Genomic DNA, 19,894 nt, shown 5'->3' on the forward strand with positions numbered 1-19,894 from the left:
GCGGAAAAATTCAGGGAACAAGTCCTCCGGGAGGGACTTTAAGCCGTAGGTCCCATGTCGTAGATTTACGGCACGTACAAGATCCTCATGTCTCTAGGAGACCTCTGAGCAAAATTAGGCAAATGTTTCCCGCCCAAGTAGTTTCCAATGCCTCCAGTAGATGGGGAAGTTATCGGGTACCACTGCCAGTAGAGGGCCGACCTCACTGGCAGAAAGGGGAGATAGCGGGCACCAGTATCGGTAGGGTATGGAGACAGTAGAAATTAAAGGGGACGTACAACAGACTATTAGTCGCGGTGCATGGGGAAACCCACCCCCTCTATACTGAATAACTGAATAGTATTCCACATATTAAGAATGATATGCTAATTATGATGCTGGCTGGCAGAGCACTGTTACAGTTTCACACATTTTTTTAAAATGGAGAAGACAAAAACCAGTAATAATTAAAATGTAGAAACACATAAGCTGACTTACCCATATGGCTTTTCAATACCATATGGCCACTTCTCAGCAGAAGTCCACTTCAGAGTCTGGAGCACCAACTTGCAGATAATGGGAGCATATGGCAGCAAGTTGTTTCCACAGCTAAGTAATACAACCAAGAGTAACACATTTTAGTGCTATGATCCAAGGTATGTGATGGAATATGAAACTTAAGCTACAGTACCATATTCATATATGGGATGAGCCAACAACTCATACCTTTTCAAAATTAAGAAGATGCTCCAGATCCATAGAAAATCCCAAGAATGACTAATGCACATTATAAATGAAATTATTACAATGTATTTTATATCACTGGTGGGAACAAAAGTCAACATATACAAAAGTTATGGCTCCTAAAGGCACTGGAAATAGCTACATTAAAAAAAAAAGTGCTCTAAAATTAAGTAGTCTGTCTCTACCCACTTCTAGGTACAGTTCAATATGGCTGATTTACCAGTCTCTCACCTACAGTTAGCAAAATCTCAATGATACACTTTCAACCTCTTCATAAAAAATCTTAACATGATTAGCTGTAGAGTCCCATAATGTACTGCTGGCTGCCAGTGCCTGTAATTTTAACAAAACCAATCAAGTTATGCTGAATGAAGATTCAGAAGATCCTAAATATTACCACAATTTTTTTCTATAGAAATTTTATGGGTTATGTCAGAATATTACTTGATCTATAAAACTTGTATATACTGGTATGTGATCTTTCCTGGCTTCCAGAATCACAAACCATAATTACTGTGCAGCTTAAAAATCATTACCCAAATATCAGTCTGTTCATCCAGCCACTGTGAACATTCATTACAAATACTGACCATGTAGTCAATGAATCCAGCACCTTCAGCAGTGCAATATGAATCTGTGGCAACATGGCACCAACCATAAGCAGATCAGCTGACACTTTCTTTCCCATTGTATGGCTAGTGACTGCAAGTCCACGGCAAACGATCCCTAATATTTCACCTGGTAGTACTGTCTTTTCCACAGGAAATTCTGAGCTGCAGAAAAGGAGACATATTTTTGTAAAACTATATTTCAGAAAGAAAAATGAGATATTATGGAATACAAATTTATCTTAGCTTCTAATACTCTACCATGCCTAACAAAACAGAACATAGGAAAATTAGATGTTTCCTGTTATGTTTGGTGAACCAAAGTGTAAAATACGGAATGGTATTTAAATTAGTTAGTCTGAGAGGTAAAGATGCAATGAATTTTTCATCATAATTAGTATCCTTTACAATGTGGAAATAACATCTTGTTACAGTGTTATATTAATAATGTTTATACAATGTCAGTGGCATTTGTATGTTTCTATAAAGTCTTAGTTTTGTAATATGGTTCATGTAAGGACCTTGTCTTCATGATCAACACATTCTTTGCCTATGGTAAACAACCTAAAGCCCTCCTCTGAAAGGCAACTTATCTGACAATGGAATGGTACTTAATAGCAAAAAAGGAGAGATTACCTGCAAAAGATCAGATATCCTGACCTCTGAGTAGCTCTTGAGGTTCAATGTAACAGGAGTCAGATTTGTTACTAGTACACAAGGGGTTAGTTTGTCTTTGAGGTTACATAACATTCTTTTGTACATAGTCCATATTATCTGACCATAACAGAATAAATTTTTATTTAAAGCAAAAATCTAGTTCTGCCATGCTTCTTCAGCCAAAACTAACATACTACATGGCGCAAAATAATGACAAACAATGACAAACACAAAGAGCTTCATGGACTCCAACAAACTCGTGTAAGATGTGTATAACATAACTATGTGCATATAAAATCTTAATCAGTTTGGCTGATGTGTTACACAAAAATACCACTTGGCATGTGTGTATGCAATGTACTCATAATTTGAACAAAACATATTGTAGCGTGTTGCCTATGTAACGTGACAAGTAAATTCACGCGGGTCTCAGATTTGATTAAGATGTTTATTGGACAATCTCTTTCACACTCGCAAGTATAATTATTCACAACTTCACTGTCACAATTACTTAAAATGCTGATCTTGGTGAAGTGTCTTCTGTCATTTGTTGGATGCGAGCTTGCGTCTGCTCTAGTCGGAGCTACACTAAAACTGAAACTGACTGGTCAAGTCAAAGTCAAAGTCACATTGCAACTGATGGTGCACTCAGACTGAATAGTGAACATTGTGTTCAAGGGTTCCGTTTTATCCGCTGGTAGTATTCGTCTCCATGGATATCCTTTCATTTCCTGGGAAACACATTTGTTGTTTGGGTGTTCCCTATGCAATGGTCTGCTGGCATTGCGTTTGCACTGAAGTATACATTCTTATCACAGCCGTTGCCTATCAGTGGACGTCTTGTGGCCTGGCTTCTTGGTGACACGCCACAATATAGTTCATAAAAAGGAATTATAATCCCATTTGTGAATGTTGCTTCTTAAAATAAAAAAATCATCTTATTCTGAATAGACAGAATATTCAGCATTATACAATGTACAGAAAACAATTCACTGTGAAGATATTGCCTTTGGTCCACAAATTTCATGCAGCAGAATCCTTCTGGAGGAACTGAGATCAAGAAATTCCACACCTTTTATGGAACTTGAAGGTACATTATTGTGTTCACTACAGCCCATAATTTGAACCTATCTTAAGACAGGTAAAACCATTCAATCTTATTTCAGTTTCGCATGTGGCCATTTTGCAAGAGATTTACCCACTTATGAATACCCTGTCTCTTCCATCCAAGCTACATGTTCAGTCCCTGTCAAGTGGTTACTGTGTCACTATAGCATGTCATCCAATACGGGGGATACCAGCAAATATTCAGGGTTGAGTATAAGGATGCAACCCTTCACTGTAAAATGAAACATCTACAAAGGTCTTGAAATTTGGTTGCAAAATGTGGAGGATATAAAATAAGACAAGGAGTTATAAGCAGAACTCATAAAGGCTGTTTTCCTGTTTGGAGGGGGGGCAATCTAGTGTCATTTATGTTTTGTTTAGATTGGTGTAAATTTATAACCCAACAATAAAATTCAATTTAGCTCATGGGTTATTGTGATGGACTCTTATACAAATGGTCATATGATCAAATTCTGTTGAGTCCAATTTTTATTTCTTGCACTTGTAAATCTCAAGATTATGATTTTGGATGCAGGGCTAAGCAGTTTGGTAGAGTGAGACAAATGTTCCAGAGGAACCTGCTGCATCCACCTTCAGGTTAGAAGAGTAAGCTGGGTGTGGAAAAAATGCTACCAATATTGGGATAGAGAGAGAGTCATGACCAGACTCTGGGTTGAACTAGGAAGAGTAAGGCAAACACTGTAAAGACAACTAATCCTTTAAGGGGCCATTTTCCATTGGCAGAGGGAATGGGAGAAGCGACGGCTCTGAGTGAACCAACAGAAGGTAGAGGGAAGTAATGAGAAACAGAGGGCAAAATCAGGAGTTATTTATACTATTTTTTACTTTTCTCTGCTGTCTCAAAATTTCTGGGTTGGACCTCATATATTACAAGTTATATTTATTTGTCCAATTCTCTATAGCAGCTACTTACAGAAGCATTGCTTGCAGGAATTTTGAAACATTCATAAATCTATTCATCAGCTGATAAACTCTTGGCAGTGGTACAGTCGCTGAGGTGGGTGGAAGAGACAACATCCGATCTGATGTCACAGAGCTGTGGGAGTTCTGAAAAAACACAAACAGCAGTATAGATGTTAATTAAAGACTATATTGACTGCATCATAGCTCAAACGGTTAGTCGCTGGCTTCCCACTGCAGTGGCCCGGGTTCGATCAAGTGGGATTTGTGGTGGACAAAGTGGCACTGGGGCAGGTTTTCTCAGAGTACTTCGGTTTCCCCTGCCACTCTTCATTCCACCTATTGCTCCACAATCACCCTCACCTATCATCTGGGGCTGGTACAATAGGCCAGAAGTGGCCACAGTACAAGGGACATAGTCCCACCCCACTAGCAATAAAAAAAAATAATTACAGACTTATTTCTGAAATGGAAGGGTACATTTCAATTTTCTAAAAATATGTTAATCATACCTGTATTTCTCTGACACCATCAAACAGCTCATCCAGAATATAATGAAGTGTTGCACACACTTTCTGATGTTCTTCCTTCCATTGTGACACATGATTGGCTCCCAGCGAACCACCACCACCAAGGAGAGGAAGGAATGCCACACAGTGAGCAACTCTCTTAATTACATTAACATCACTACTATCTACATACTGCAGCACACACTTCTCCAGCATATTCTGCAATGAAATAATCATATTTAATATTGTTATTACCTGATACAACAGCTGTCTGCAGAACTGACCACTGATCAGTACTCCTTTCTAACTCTTATACACTCAGCATGACACTTTTGTATAGACATTTATTTTTTAAAAAACAGAAAAAATCTCCAAGGTCTATTTCACAGTTTTGCACCCATATGGCATCCCTTTGCTTAAAAAAAATATTTTTTGAAACAAATGAAATATGCTGAGCTCACATGTTTACTTGGTGGTTCAATGCTTTCTTGGTCAGTGTTTTTAGTTGTTTTACTGTGAATATATAATAGTTTAGTGATGGTATTTTGTTTTCACAATAAAGTTATATATTATTTATCACATTTTCATTGCATTTTTCAGAGTTTACAGTATATATTGTTAATTATTTCCAATTTTTAACTAGACAATGGCAGGTTCAAGCTCTTGGTTTGATGACTTTTGACATGCTGGAATGTTTAGATACAGTTGACCGTGACTGTGACTTTATTCTGGAAAGTGACACTGATGACACAACTGAAGAAGATACCCCACATGCCACACCCCCAGCTGCTCACCCAGTGACTGAAAGTGAAGCGGATGAAATGGATAATGAAGACTACAAGTAAATTCTGTTATCTGAGCAACCTCTCCCTCTTCCTTTCCAATTCAAAGAATTGTTTGCACCTAAGCATATGCCTCCTCCTGATTACTTCCATCTCTTCTTGACAGACTTGTTTCTTACCTTCATGGTCACATAATCCAGCAGATATGTGCAGCAAGTGATTAGCAGTAAAGTGGGTAATGTTTCCACTCCACTAAAGAAATGGACCAGAATTACCATGCACGAGATGAAAGGATTCCTGGCCTGTATTCTAAATATGGGCATCATCAAAAAGCCAACCATAGCACTGAAGGAAGTCAAGCGTCAAAGAGAAGAAATAAAAAGGACACGAACCAATTTGGTTCAAAAAATTAACAAGATCTTTTTAAACATACTAATTGTAAATTATAAATATTTTAACGTGTTAGTACACGCCACTGTAGTTGCTAAAATATTATATTTTGTATTCATTGTATTATGATAACATTGTATGTATATATTAATATTCACAAAACACAATGTAATAGTGGTTTCTAATTGTATTGCTATCCTTCTGAAGATGGTCTATAAGACCGAAACATCTCAAGGATAAAAGATTAAAAAGAAAAAAAAAACATTTTATCAGTCACACTGGACGGTGTTAATTAACCTTTATAATATTGCTAGTGTGACTGACCAGGATGAACCAAATCAAACCACTGTACATTATAAATATCTGAGCAACTGCCCCTTCTAGATGTTGTTGCTTCAGATGTTCACAAAGCTTCAGGGCCTTCAGAGCTTGCCTTAGCGACACATGGTGTCAAGTCCCGTCAACCTTGATGGGTTTCTCAACTTCGAACACATATGAACCGCATTTCTTCATTATAATAGTGCAGTTCATAGAAAGCTGCACCTTAAGACGTTCGATGATCTTTCCTTTGCCCTTCAAAATGCTTAAAATAGCCAACTGCTGAAGACTGAGAGCATGATTAATTGTTTTAGGTTCATCACTCTTTTCATGGGATTTAATCACACCATGCTTCACTTCCAACGTAGATACTATGTTGTTTAGTATCGGCTACATCACAAAGACCATTTTCCCTTTTTCTGCCATTATTAACAACGAATGAAAGGAATATACCACACTGAAGTCACAAAATATTCTACAAACAACCAAAATCACTGAAGGGCCTCTAGAGAGGCATAACAAATGCAATGCAAGCAACTGATGGGTGTCAACTGACACTCTGTCCCCATGCTGACTCAGCTGACCTGAAAACAGAATGTGATGGACCAGTTACAAGGGGGGGATCATTAGTAAATTTTGGCTTAAGTCTGAAATTCAGAATCAGAACAAAGAAGTTGAATGTCAAGGTATGACTGCACCTTTAATATAAATAACAAATTGTAATACAACTACAGATGCATGTAGGAGAATAATATTAAGAAATATTTTAAGGAAATAAGTAAGATCTGAGGGTGCAGAATGAATTCAACTGGCCCAAGACACTGTTCAGTGTGAACACTCATGTGAACACAGTAATGACCATCTAAATTTCATAAAATGCAGGAAATCTTTTGACTAGCTGAGCAAATATGAATCTCTCTCAAGAAGAACTCTATTCCATGAAGCTGATTTCTATTACTTTACCTTATGCTGTCCACATGATGGACCATAATTATACATCAGCACTCCTAAACATTCAAGCATTGACAATGACACCTGTAAAAAAGCCATATATTAAAAATAATGATCTCCCCAAGACAGACTAAGAGAGCAAGTTTGTTTATCATTTGGGAACAGGAGATCTAAATGCTACATATGTCATCAAATTAATCTGGAGAGGAAAAAAAATTGTCCCTGTAAAGTTTATAGTTTACTCCTTCTACTATCACAGACAAGACTTCTTCCTGTTGCTTGTATAGATGTCATCATCTGTGTTGCATTTTTCACACTTTTTCAGAAGCATATTTAGTCAGGTTATGCAGTTTGCAAATCTTTCCTGAAAATGTACTGCTTGACAATAACTCACTCTTATTATTACTTTGTGTCACAGCTAAATGTTCAGATGGACTGTAAAATCTGGCTAGACAAGGAAGTTGTGAGCTTCCATTGTTACTGTCAAGTAGCTGTAACTTAACTAAATTTTTCCTTGGTTTCCATTTGAATTACTGTTAAAATTAAGGTCATTTTCACTGTCAGAGGAGACTTTTTCATAAGAATCGCTTTCCAGAACGAACTCAGATTCAGTAACTATTTCAGCCCTCTGAAATATGTGTAAACTGTAGGATGTGAAGAGTTCTATCTTCTGGGATATAATGTCATGTAGTTGAAGCTAAGCTTACATTTCAAACCTGAAGATGGAGGCAACATGTTCCTCTAAAACGTTCGTTGACAACACAGCCTACATCCCAGCAGATTGAACTGTTCACTTGTAAATTGTTTTGTATTTATTACTACATTTCAGGCATGTCCAACTTCAAACATGTTGTGACTGACTTTTTAGTGTCAAAACTGCCAGTGATCTACCACCCCCTCCTATCGTTGTACCTCGCTTTAAGCAAAAATATTGGTAAAAATAAAACAATACATTTGTTGTAAAAGCAACATACATTGAAAGTACAGACTACTTTAATACATATTTTCCCTTCAGAATCTGAATATAATCATATTATATTACAAGTGAATTTACATACTTTTCATGTATAATTTCCTTATAGGCCTATGAGATCGACCAAAAATCATCCCGCGATCAACCGGTCAATTGCAATCGACGCGTTGGACATGCCTGCTGTATTTAAACATAATACAATTGCTAGTTTTCAAACCTTCTGAGGGTGGTCTACCTTTCTCCCTCAGAACCCCTCCTACTACAAACACATGACTAAAGTTGTTTATTTATTATGGCATTCAATCTTACTTCTAATGCATTCCAAGAACAACAAATATGCTAACATGCCAGCAAACATAATGGATAATGATGCCTTCTGTCACCATAGACCATGAATGAAGGAGATACTCCATATGACTATGCTTTGTAACACTCCAGACTCGAGTTGTTGCTAATGTACAGTAAGAAACTAATGAAACTCCATGAATACCTCTACAGGAGCAATCCGTTGGAAAGTATCAATTATCTTTGGCACCACAAATCCACTCACAGTTCTCTTCAGTTCTGGCATTTGCTGTGACATTTGCAACAGAGTTTCTGAAAGAAAAACAGAAAATGAAATGATCACCAGAAATAGCAGCTCCTATAGCAGTTACTGTATTAGTACAGTGTGCTATAGACTTTCATCATGAGAAGGTAACAATTTCACAGAAGTTCATGTACAATAATTTCTGCTGAGACAAGAATATTAAAAAGTTTATATAGTTTTCTTACTAAGAACTTGATATGAAGTACTGGCCAATGCATGTTTATTTTGTTTTCCATCTACACTTTTTATGCATTGCTGCATCCAGGAAATCACATTCTTTCCAAATATTTCTACTGGACATTGTGGCAAGAATGTTTTTAGCAAAAGCAGGCCATCATACCTGTAACAGAAAGATGTAACTTTCACGTATAACATAAGCAGCATAAAAAGCTCGCAATATTACTTTCAGGCACAGTTTTCTCGAAGGGCTCAATCCAACTGCTTTGTTTCTGAGAAGAGCATATAAGCAGTACCTAAATAAATTTATTATAATGACATATGTAAAACATAATGAATTCTGGGAGATGCCATCATCTACAATACACAAGAAACATGGAAACTAGCTCTGTAACAAAAGGACAAAAATATAATAATAATAACAAACTTTAGCCAACATTACATGTATCATAATGATTTTAACAGGTAACACTAATATGAATCCATATTATGATAATTCAGCAATGAATGAATTATTCAAGAACACTGCCCGATGATGATCCAAATATGGACCAAAACATGAAGCAGTCACTAATAAAAACTAATGTAACACAGTGATATTAGAGTGGTTTAATTTTTGATAACTTTGTTGTGTTGACAGCCAAAAAAAAAAAAAAACACATCATAATGCACAAGAGGATGCACGCAATAAAGCTATGAAGATTATGTGAAACTTAATGTGTTGCTGCTATTTCCAGATGTCATATTGTACATGAAAACAGCAGCAGGGCTTTCAGTGAACTACCCTAAAAAATACATGCTACATGTGTAGCACAGGTTTTCTACAGTGTCTACAGAACAACTCACGTGCTTTATCCAAACACGCATAAAATTCTTAAAGACTCCTGACATGGTCTACATTCATGCAAATTTCAGTTTTCTGTCAGTTTATAACAAAGGAAAAAAGACCACAAATTTGTTGCCAGAAACAATGAAAGAAATTCACAAAAGTCAAGATAAACTTAACCAAATCAATGGCTTAGAAGCTGTTGCAGCAAAACAAAAATTCTGCCCATGTTTCAGTGAGAATAAAGGGTTTTAAGCTGTAGTAAGATTTAACATGAATTTGAGGAGGACAACCACGTTGATTCCGAAGACTTGAAAGTCTTGAGTGTTAGTGACATTGTGTTACAAGTATGAAAGTCTGGTATCATGTGATGTGGAACTACATTTTCTTAATGAAAATGAGTCTTCTTCGATAACCAACATACACTTATCATACACATCTTAAAGATGACTTCTCTGGCTCACTGAAACAGTGCTTCATTTTCTGTTTCAGATACTGATGACTTTTGGTGAGCACTTTATGTAATTAAGCATATTGTGACGTGCTGCGCTATGCATGACACCCCTCCCCCCGGCAGCGGTGACATATCACCATCGGAGCGCTGTCTTTACTAGGGTAATGGGCAAGTCAACACTCCTTCCCTTACCCCGCCAGCGGTGACGTGACCAAGGGATGCCGCGGTTGCTATGCAGCCGTAAACAACTCCTGACAGCATTGCTAGCAACATGGCGCCAGACAACAGTGGTGCCTAGTACGTGGCTGTTTTCTGCATTGTCCGGAACGGGGCTAAATAAGGAGCAGTGAAGACTATTCAAGTTAGTTACGAGTTGGCCAGGGAAGAGTATGCAGTCTGGTATTTGTAATACTGCAGATAACAGTAGTTGTGAGACTGTAAACTTTGTGATTGTATGAGCGAGTGTGGAATAAAATTCGCTATATCCAATAAGGCGTGAAGTTATTTGTCATGTTATACACCCAACACGTGACAATATATCTTTATAAAATACTTTTGACTTTCTAGAGCATACTTTTTACTTTTTAAGGCAAAAAAAAATTTCCTAATTTTTTAACACTTAAAAATCTGTTCCTAACCAAGTTATATTTAGGGAGCTTAAATTCCACAATGGTTCTAAGTGGTCACAATATTACACAGTTGTTTCTTGAAAAAATCCTTTAGCATACACACTCTTATGAAAATACAAGATGCATGCAAGACATAAAATGTTTACCTGGTAGCTGTGGAATTTAATTTGCCATTGATATTTGCAACTACTGACTGTAAGATGACAGGAGCCTGAAAAATGGAATTGCAGGTATTATTCATAGTATCTGAGCATAGCTGGTAGGCCAATCCTGATCAGGAATACCTTCAGAATAAGAAGTGCATTTAAAATGTTCCTGCTCAGAAATGCAGTACATTTTACAGTACTGTAATTGCCGGTGAATTTTATTATCCCAAAATGAAACTCTGTATATGTTCTTGTATTACACTAAAATCCTTAGGCACTGAAATTAAATTAAACTGTAACTGCTGCTATATTTCTGAGGACATACAAGTGCACATATCATTGTATTACGGTACCTTTGAAGAATTGTATAAATAACATCCATATTCAAAATTACACCTGATAAGGGTAAAGACAGTATTGTACTTGTGCTGAATCAAAATATATAAAGACGTATTGAGGAGTGAAGTTACCTTATTTACAAATGCCTGATGTTCTGTGCATGTTTTCAAAAATGTCTGCATAAGTACCTCATCACAGTTGGAGTGAGCAACTGTTTCAAACAAACTCAACATACCATCCATACTTTACACCACAGAACACCCTCTTATATTACTACTATAACCTACGCGGAACAAACACGTGTTCAAATATACAGTAGAAAATGATAACGCCGAAAATTTGGCTACAGAGCGGTAAACGTTATTAACCCAAACATGATATAAACTCTCCGTTAAATTCTGAAACAAATAAACGTATAATCTGAATATTTCAAACACTTCTTGAATTTATTACATAGTTCTGCATAACGTAAGGACATATACAATAATAAACACATTACAAATTTCATATTCTTAATATGTTCTTAATGTTGGTCACATTGGTTTGGCATATAGTTCACCTATTTCACTGAAAGATGTCTCGACATTTCACATCATTTACAGCGATCACTCGATACTCGTTGTACTCGATAGATTTATTCGTATTTGTGCTCGAAGCTCGAAAGTACGATAGTAACGACCGCGAAAACTAATACATGAACCGTTGAATGAATGTATACGGAGTGGGCCTTCTTGGCCCTCGCCCCGCGATCACAGTGATCTTTTGTGCCTAAGCATGAACTGTTGCATATGTATTAGTACTGTTATATTCGTGTTCAAAGTGAAAACTGACTATATTTTCTAGCTTTTAGAATTATACGAAAGATCTTTAAAGTAAAGTATCAATTACAATGTTCCTAATCTGCAACAATTCATAAACTATTGGGTGTGTTGTCCTCAGTGCCATTAGTTACCAGCAGTGTCAAACTAAAGCAACAGTGCTTTGATAAACACTAGAATACGGAGTTCCATGGATTATCTTGCAGTGTAAGAAAAAGTAAGTGAATATATTAAGATAACTATTTTTATGCATAGTTTTTTTTTAATTCTGAACTGATCATTCTTTTTCTCTGCGTTATGTACACGTATTTTAGAGTTTCCATTCAAAGAGTTTTTACTCTGGAACAAAGTTCATCAAACATTTAAAAATTGGTAGTTGTTTAGCTATATGTATAGGTTCTGAAACATTTATCTTATGTTCTGTAGGCTTTGATAGAAACATTTTCAGTCTGAAGAAAATTAAATTACCATGCTGTCTGTGTGTGCCTTCCTTTAAACTCTTGAATCAATTGATTGATTGTAATTTAGCTCAGTGCGAACGTTTTTACATCCAAGTTCACTCAGCCTTGTACTTGTTAACTCTGGACTCTGCAGTAACTATGTGGAGGACACCCAAACTTATGTGGTCGTAACCACACTAGTTACACTTAATATAGGGTCCTGTGTGTGGTAATTCGAAGATTTTCGGAAATCACGAAACTTTTGAGTGGGTGTTTCTGTTGTAGAATATAACATAACAAAATGGCTGAAACAGAGAATCTGTATCCTACTTGGTCTTTGATTAGATTACTATAATTAATGAACCACTGGAACTAGGAACATGAAATGTAATAGTATATCATATCATGTCATGTAATGTGATGTCATATATCATATCATAAAATTAAAAGTAAAGCTATCCCTGTACCTGGCCGTGAAGGCCCATAGGGTTGTGAGACGTTGAGGGTCCCACATTATTTAGATAATCGGCTCAAAGATGACGGCAAGGTTGTCAGCCATACACGTAGGCTTCACTTCCCAAGAAAATTATTTAATTAATTCCTGGTACGCATTTCTGTTAGAGGCTTGAGTCGACCCCAGGGCCATAGTGTGGCTGGAAAGATTAGGTCAACTGAAAAAAATCCAGTGACCTCATCGGGACTTGAACCCGCGACCTTCCCATATCATACTATATATATAACATACCATAAACACATGTCAAAATTCTGCATAAAATATTGTTCAACAGTCAAAATTACAAATTTTGAAGCTATGTTCGACAGGCATATTGCAGAAAAAATCTGCAGGCATACTTAATGTAACCGTTCTTTGGTTCTACTAGATCCGGTAGAGAAATTCGACTCCTCTCAGGCCGTGTTGACTGGCCACGACTTGGGTGATTAGTAGGGCATTAGGCTCAGGAAAGTCACACTCAACACCAATTAACTGTTTAAGTTTTTATTCAGTCAGCACTATATAAATGGTAACTGCACCGTAGTGACACACTTCGCAGATTAGTGGATGTAGCTTCCTTAATGTTTACTAAGATACACACGTTAATAGTCACCACAGGCTCTATTTACGGGGATCAGAACACACGTACCTCCGGTGAATGTAAATTTCAGAGAGTCCTTGCCAAGCACCCTCTGAATGGTAAATATTTGCCCTGGTTACCCAAAATTCGGGCAAAGGACCTCCCACTTCAGATGATGATTGGCTGGACTGGGCAGACTGGGAGGTTGCTTATCTTTCTCCTCCAATTAGAAAATCGAATATCCACGAGTGTAAAGTTTAGGGGTGAACTTTGCCACCTGCTGCGTGGCTGTCAAACTGAGATTTTGGGGTAGCAGGAAACGACGCTGCTAAAATTATGACTTCCCCTGTCAAGTTTAGAATTTCTAAAGAACTCGGCCTTGTGTCACGCATTAAATTGGCTGATTTATGAATGGGCAGCTGGCTTCGAGCTTGACCCAAGCCACTTGCTGTGTGTATCAGGGGGAGAATCTAAAATTGTGAGAAGAAAGTGAGGAATTTCACAGAACCCTAACCATACACAAAACATCAATTGACCATCACATAAACTGGACAATTACATTAAGTAGTATGTTCTTACCAATAATAATAATAATAATAATAATCACAAATTCATGGAACTGAGCCATTCTTGAGAAGCTGCCAATTGTGCAGCTACTCAAGAACTTCCCAGCACTTTATGGAACACGAAGGCTCATTACCGTGTTTACAAGAGCCCTTCACCGGTCCCCATCCAGAGCCCAATGAATCCAATCCATACCATCCCATCCTATTTCTCTAAGATCCATTTTAATATTATTTACCCACCTACATCTTGGTCTTCCTATTGGTCTCTTTCCATCCGGCTTTTCCACCAATAGCCTATACTCATTCCTCTTCTCCCCATTCGTGCTACATGTCCTGCCCATCTCATTCTCTTTACTTCTTCATTCTAATAATACTTGGAGGATAGCTCAAGTTATGAAGCTCCTCATTATGCAGTTTTCTCCAAACCCCATCATTTCATCCCTCTTTGGTCCAAATATTCTCTTCAACACACTGTTCTCAAACACCCTCAGTCTATGTTCCACCCTTAAAGTCGGAGACCAAGTTTCACACCCATACAGAACCACAGACATAATTATATTTTTGTAGTTTTTAATTTTTTTTTAAGACAGGAGATGAGAAGACAGAAAGTTCTGGACTGAATGCTAGCAAGCATTACCTGAGTTCAGTCTCCTCTTATTTCCTCCTGAATCAGGTTTTGATTTGTTATAGTCATTCTCAAAACATTCAAAACATCTGTTACCTATCTTTATGCCATGATTTTGCCCTGCAGTCTGGTGACCACACAGCAACATATACGTAGCTTTCTCTGTGTTACTTCTAGACCAACCTTCTTACTAGCGCCAATTTAATTTTATGTGTTTTCTTTATGGTATCTATACTATCACCCAGTAGATTCACATCATTGGCATAGACCAACAGCTGATGTGTCCTGTTTAATTTCAGTCCACCTGGTTTTCCTGGGCCTTCCTAATGCCATATTCTAAAGCAAAGTTGAAAAGCAGAGGTGATAAAACATCTCTTTGTTTTAGACCATTCTGCGTAGGAAAAATATCAGACAAATGTTTACCTATATGGACTTTACTATACGTTTCTTTAAACACATTTTAATCAGCCTAACCCATTTCATGTGTACCCAAAACTCTATGAGAATTTTGTACAATACTTCCCACCTAACTGTGTCATAGGCTTTCTTGAAGTCTATGAATAGCTGATGTACTGTCTCATGGTACTCCCATGGTACTCCAGTATCTGATGAATGTAAAAAACCTGATCAGTGGTTGATCTGTTCTGTCAAAACCCACACTGATGGTCCCCAGTAATTATTCATATATGGACTTTGTCTGAGAGAAGGATATTGGATAAGATTTTGTATGAAGTTAATAACATTGATATCGCATGACAATATTCTACTATATTAAATGAACCTTAGCATATGCAGAACTATAATTTTGCCTGTGATTCTGTATGGGTGTGAAACTTGGCCTGTGGCGTTAAGGAATGAACATATACTGAGGGTACTTAAGAGAATATTTTGACCTAAGAGAGATGAAGTGAAATTGAAGAAAATTGCATAATGGGGAGTTTCATAACTTGTACTCTTAGCCAAGTATGATTAGTATGATGTCAAGGAGCATGAGATGGGCAGGACATGTAGCATGAATGGGGAAGAAGATGAATGGATATAGGATATTGGTGGGAAAGCCAGAAGGAAAGAGACTACTAGGAAGACCAAGACGTAGGTTGGTGGATAATATTAAAATGGATCTTAGAGAAATAGGATGGTGTGGTATGGACTAGATTGAGCTGCCTGAGTATAGGACCTAGTGGAGGACTCTTGTGAACATGGTACTGAACATTTAGGTCTTATAAAATGTGGGGAATTCTCGGGTATATTCACAGAGCATAGGGCTGACAGCCTTGCCGCCATCTATGAGGCGATTGTCTAGAAAATGTGGGAACCTCAAAACTCACAATCCTATGGGCCTCCACGTCCTGTTACAGGGATACCTTTACTTTTTAGTTTCTTTACATGCAACTTTTAGTCTACTTTTCTCATTTTGAAACTAAAAGCAAGCTTAGAAGATCAGCTTGCTGTCAGCTTGTGTGTCTGTATATGGGTTCCTTAACAGCTTCTGAACCGATCTTTATGAAACTTGACATATATGTGGCTACCTGAGGCCATCTCAACAACATACTCCATAAATCCACCTGTCAGTAATATCAGCATTGAGGCCCCTTAAATTGCTGACATAAAAGACTTTAAGGTTACTTGAATGCCTAAACCGATCGTCATGCAATGTCGTATGGATATCATGTCACCTAAGGCCGTCCCAGCCGCATATTTCATAAATCCGAGGACATTTTGTTGGCACGCCTCATAATTCCCTCTCATCAGTAATACCAACACTGTAGCACCTCAGATTGTTGAGGTAATAACCTGAATGTCCCTTAAATGCCTGAACCACCTCCTTGAAAACTGGGATATACATCATGACACTTGAGGCCATCTCAGCGACATAGTCGGTAATACCAACACTGCAGAATCTGAAATTGTATTGTATCAGATACTGAAAATATAGTGAAAGGAATATCTTGCTATTGTTGCGATTGGATTAGACAGGATCCCTTTGTACTTAGGTTGCAAGCAGTACTATCGCAACATTCCGGGATGACGGAATGGAACACTGGTGAAATGGTAACTGATATGAAAAGCCAAAGCACTCTAAGAGAAATTTCTATCAGAGCCACATTGTCCGCCACAAATCCCATATGGATTTCCCTGGGACGTAAGCCGAGATTCCGCGGTGAGAAGCTGGAGACCATTGACTGGAACTACGACAAGATTTTCTCTAAATTTTACTTGTCCCGAAGCGGAAATACGACTTCAAATTAAAAATGAAAATATTTTCATACATAGTGAGTCCGTGATATGAAAGACAGCCATGACTCTCGGATTAAAGTCTATGATTTAATTTGAATCATTAGTTGCTACTTTTATATTTAGTGAAATAAAGAACACAGCTTATGCATTTTTTATTGCCAGTGGGGTGGGACTAAGTCCCTTGTACTGCGGCCACTTCTGGCCTATTGTACCAGCCCCAGATGATAGGTAAGGGTGATTGTGGAGCAATTGGTGGAATGGAAATTGGCAGGGGAAACCGAAGTACTCGGAGGAAACTTGCCCCAGCGCCACTTTGTCCACCACAAATCCCACTTGACCAGACCCAGGATCGAACCCGGGCCGCCGCGGTGGGAATCCAACGACTAACCGCTTGAGCTATGGCGCGGCCCCTTAGCTTATGCATTTAGGTAATATTTACGAATTCTAATATCTGTAGTGCCACACAAAGGAATATACGACTCGATGTAGTGTGATATCTATGCTCTGGATTAGCTGTGTCAGCAATGTATTTATATTTGCCTTTACCTAACATTATGGCCACCGACAGTTAACTAAAGCGAAAACATAGTCGGAAAATACCAGTATGTACGTGGTACACTCTGAATCTGAGTACAATTTTCCTTCTTGTTAGCGTCTAGTTTATTGTTATAGTTTGATGGATATTAACAGAAGGGAAAGAATTGAGAATGTATTGCTATTGCCATGAGACTCGACTGCGACTGTAGAAGGATGGAGCGTCGTGTTCTCAGATAGAGTAATGATAACAGCGGAAACTGGTTGTCACAGCATAAGCTGACTCTTAACGTCAGGAACGGCATAACTCAACACTGCAGTAAAAAAATAAAGAACTACCGACCGAACGACCGCCGCTTGTCGGCGATGTTGGTGCCAACGTTTGCGGATAGAGGGTGTCGCGTGGTCATCGCAACGGATCCTCACGTTAAACTCGGTTTTCTAGACCGGAGCCGCTACTTTTCCATTCAAGTAGCTCCTCAGTTGTCTTCACAAGGGTGAGTGGACCCTGTTCCAGATCCACTACTTCTCAGAAAATCTGGTAACGCCGATAATCGAATCCGGGACCTATGGATCTGTAGCTAGGAACTCAGACCACTAGACCACAGAGCGCTCAAAGTAAAAACATACCTAATGATAATTTTATCCAAATGTATTTATTTACGTGCTTGCCCAGCAGTCCTAAGGCCAATAATATATTAAGCAAGAGCAAAAGGTGAAATAAAATAAGCATATACATACAAACAAAAGATAAAACATGGCAACTTGTATCATTCAGGCAGTAACATTTAAATTAGTGCAAACCTGCCAAATATTAAGCGATGAGGAAAAATATATGCGCACATTCGTAGTGAATACAATTGATATTTTAATAATGAGGAAAGTGCCTTAGTGAAATATGAATGAAAGGGAATGTGTTGGTTCCAAAAACGTCAATATCCCTACAATCAATAATAGTAACTGAAGTTCATCCAGCAGAACGACAGTTTTTACTAGAAGAGCAAATGATGATAATGATAATAATTTTATTTGTCCGTGTCCTTAACTAATTAAGCAGTACAGCATGAAGACGTATGAGGGAGTGGATGTATAAATCCACGTATTCTTGACCTCGGCACTAGTTTGAGATGAGTGGTCAGCTTCATGCTACGGCCGCTTTATCCACTGGCGAAGAGCCTCCGCTACCCATTGGGTATGGGGATGGGTGTGCCCTAGAACTGGTCTGGAAGACGTTGAGAAGAAAAAGAAATTGCCTCCCACCGGGACTCGAAATCTGACCTCTATGCCGCCCAGCCGTAGCCTGTCACTACACTGAATAAAAATAATAATAATAATAATAATAATAATAATAATAATAAATTGAAATATATGAAAAATTTTCTGGAACCACAATTTCCTTTTCAGATTTTCAAGATAATATCTTTAAAATTCAAAAGTGCAAAGGCAGAAATCCGGTCCGGGACTCGTTCCAAAAGGAGAGACGATCATATCCGCGGGTTGCAGTTTGCCAACGAGTTTCGCCCTCTTCCTCATAACAACGTCACATTCTTTCATATCCTTCTTCCTCTTTGTCTCGCAAGGTACTATTTTGCTGTCTACATAAAATAAAACTTTCTTTTTCAAATGAAGAAACGATGTGACTTCGTGAAGTTGGCATGTGCTTTTTCGTTCTCACACGCGGAATGGGACATTTACAAGTCAATTTATTCCGTGAACTGGAGCATAGGTGTCCGCCATTTTTCCTTTGCAATCTCAGTGTGCAGCATGTCTGGTTGTAGCGCCTACAAAATGAAGTGTTCGTCACCTTCTGTTGATTCACAGGTTCCTTCAGCTTTATTTTATTGGTAACCGTTAGTCACGCCTATCAGGCACCTTTCTCTTATATAGTCGTCGGATCAAAGGAAGATCATCATTGGCGGAATTCGCGGTGAAATCCCTAAAATCCGATTGTTACATATGCACAACGTTCTGACTGAAAGCGCGTGTCAAAATGATTTTAGGACTGAATCCAACGTGTTTTAATTAAAATAATAGCCTAGCCCTGAGAATAGCGAAAAGAGAGCTTTTTATAATATATTAGGTGATCTTTTTAAGAATTTGTAGAAAATTCATTGACTCGAAGTTCAATAAAGCCGATAAACTAACAGAGTTCGTAGGGAGCCCTTATTACATTTGCCTCTGATTGAATGATTCCGAGTACTCAGAAAAAAAAACATTGTTGAAAACTTTTAACAAGAGGTAAATGATGGTTTAGCCGAAATAACACTTTTACAGCTGTCCTGTCCCACCAGATCTACAGAAGTAGGAGAACAACAATGCTATGATTGGTAGCCTATTACCGCTCCTTCCTTTACTCATCAGTGCAGGTAGTTTTTATGGTGATCAAATTTGTACTCGTGGCACTATCAATTTCATTAATATCGTTTAAATTTCCTGGTGCAGCGTCTTCCTGAGCACTTACTGAGTTTTAGATGGTCAAATAATTCCCTTGTTTTATGATA

At 37.9% G+C, this 19,894-nt stretch overlaps 1 protein-coding gene across 1 annotated transcript in view; it reads right to left on the reverse strand.

Annotated features, from left to right (window-relative positions):
* Positions 1 to 11,597, reverse strand: part of LOC111867409 (proline-, glutamic acid- and leucine-rich protein 1) — a 24,361-nt gene extending 12,764 nt beyond the window's left edge. Inside the window, exons 1-9 of the mRNA XM_023857280.2 lie at positions 11,231 to 11,597; positions 10,761 to 10,825; positions 8,714 to 8,868; positions 8,430 to 8,536; positions 6,979 to 7,050; positions 4,529 to 4,744; positions 4,030 to 4,163; positions 1,314 to 1,496; positions 478 to 588 (exon numbers count right to left, since the gene is read on the reverse strand). Coding sequence (XP_023713048.1) covers positions 478 to 588; positions 1,314 to 1,496; positions 4,030 to 4,163; positions 4,529 to 4,744; positions 6,979 to 7,050; positions 8,430 to 8,536; positions 8,714 to 8,868; positions 10,761 to 10,825; positions 11,231 to 11,341 — 1,154 coding nt within the window. The 5' untranslated portion in view covers positions 11,342 to 11,597. The remainder of the gene's footprint in view (positions 1 to 477; positions 589 to 1,313; positions 1,497 to 4,029; positions 4,164 to 4,528; positions 4,745 to 6,978; positions 7,051 to 8,429; positions 8,537 to 8,713; positions 8,869 to 10,760; positions 10,826 to 11,230) is intronic.
* Between the last annotated feature and the right edge of the window lie 8,297 nt (positions 11,598 to 19,894).

Source organism: Cryptotermes secundus, unplaced genomic scaffold, assembly GCF_002891405.2.
Source record: "Cryptotermes secundus unplaced genomic scaffold, Csec_1.0 scaffold24, whole genome shotgun sequence".
NCBI classification, from domain to species: Eukaryota; Metazoa; Arthropoda; class Insecta; order Blattodea; family Kalotermitidae; genus Cryptotermes; species Cryptotermes secundus.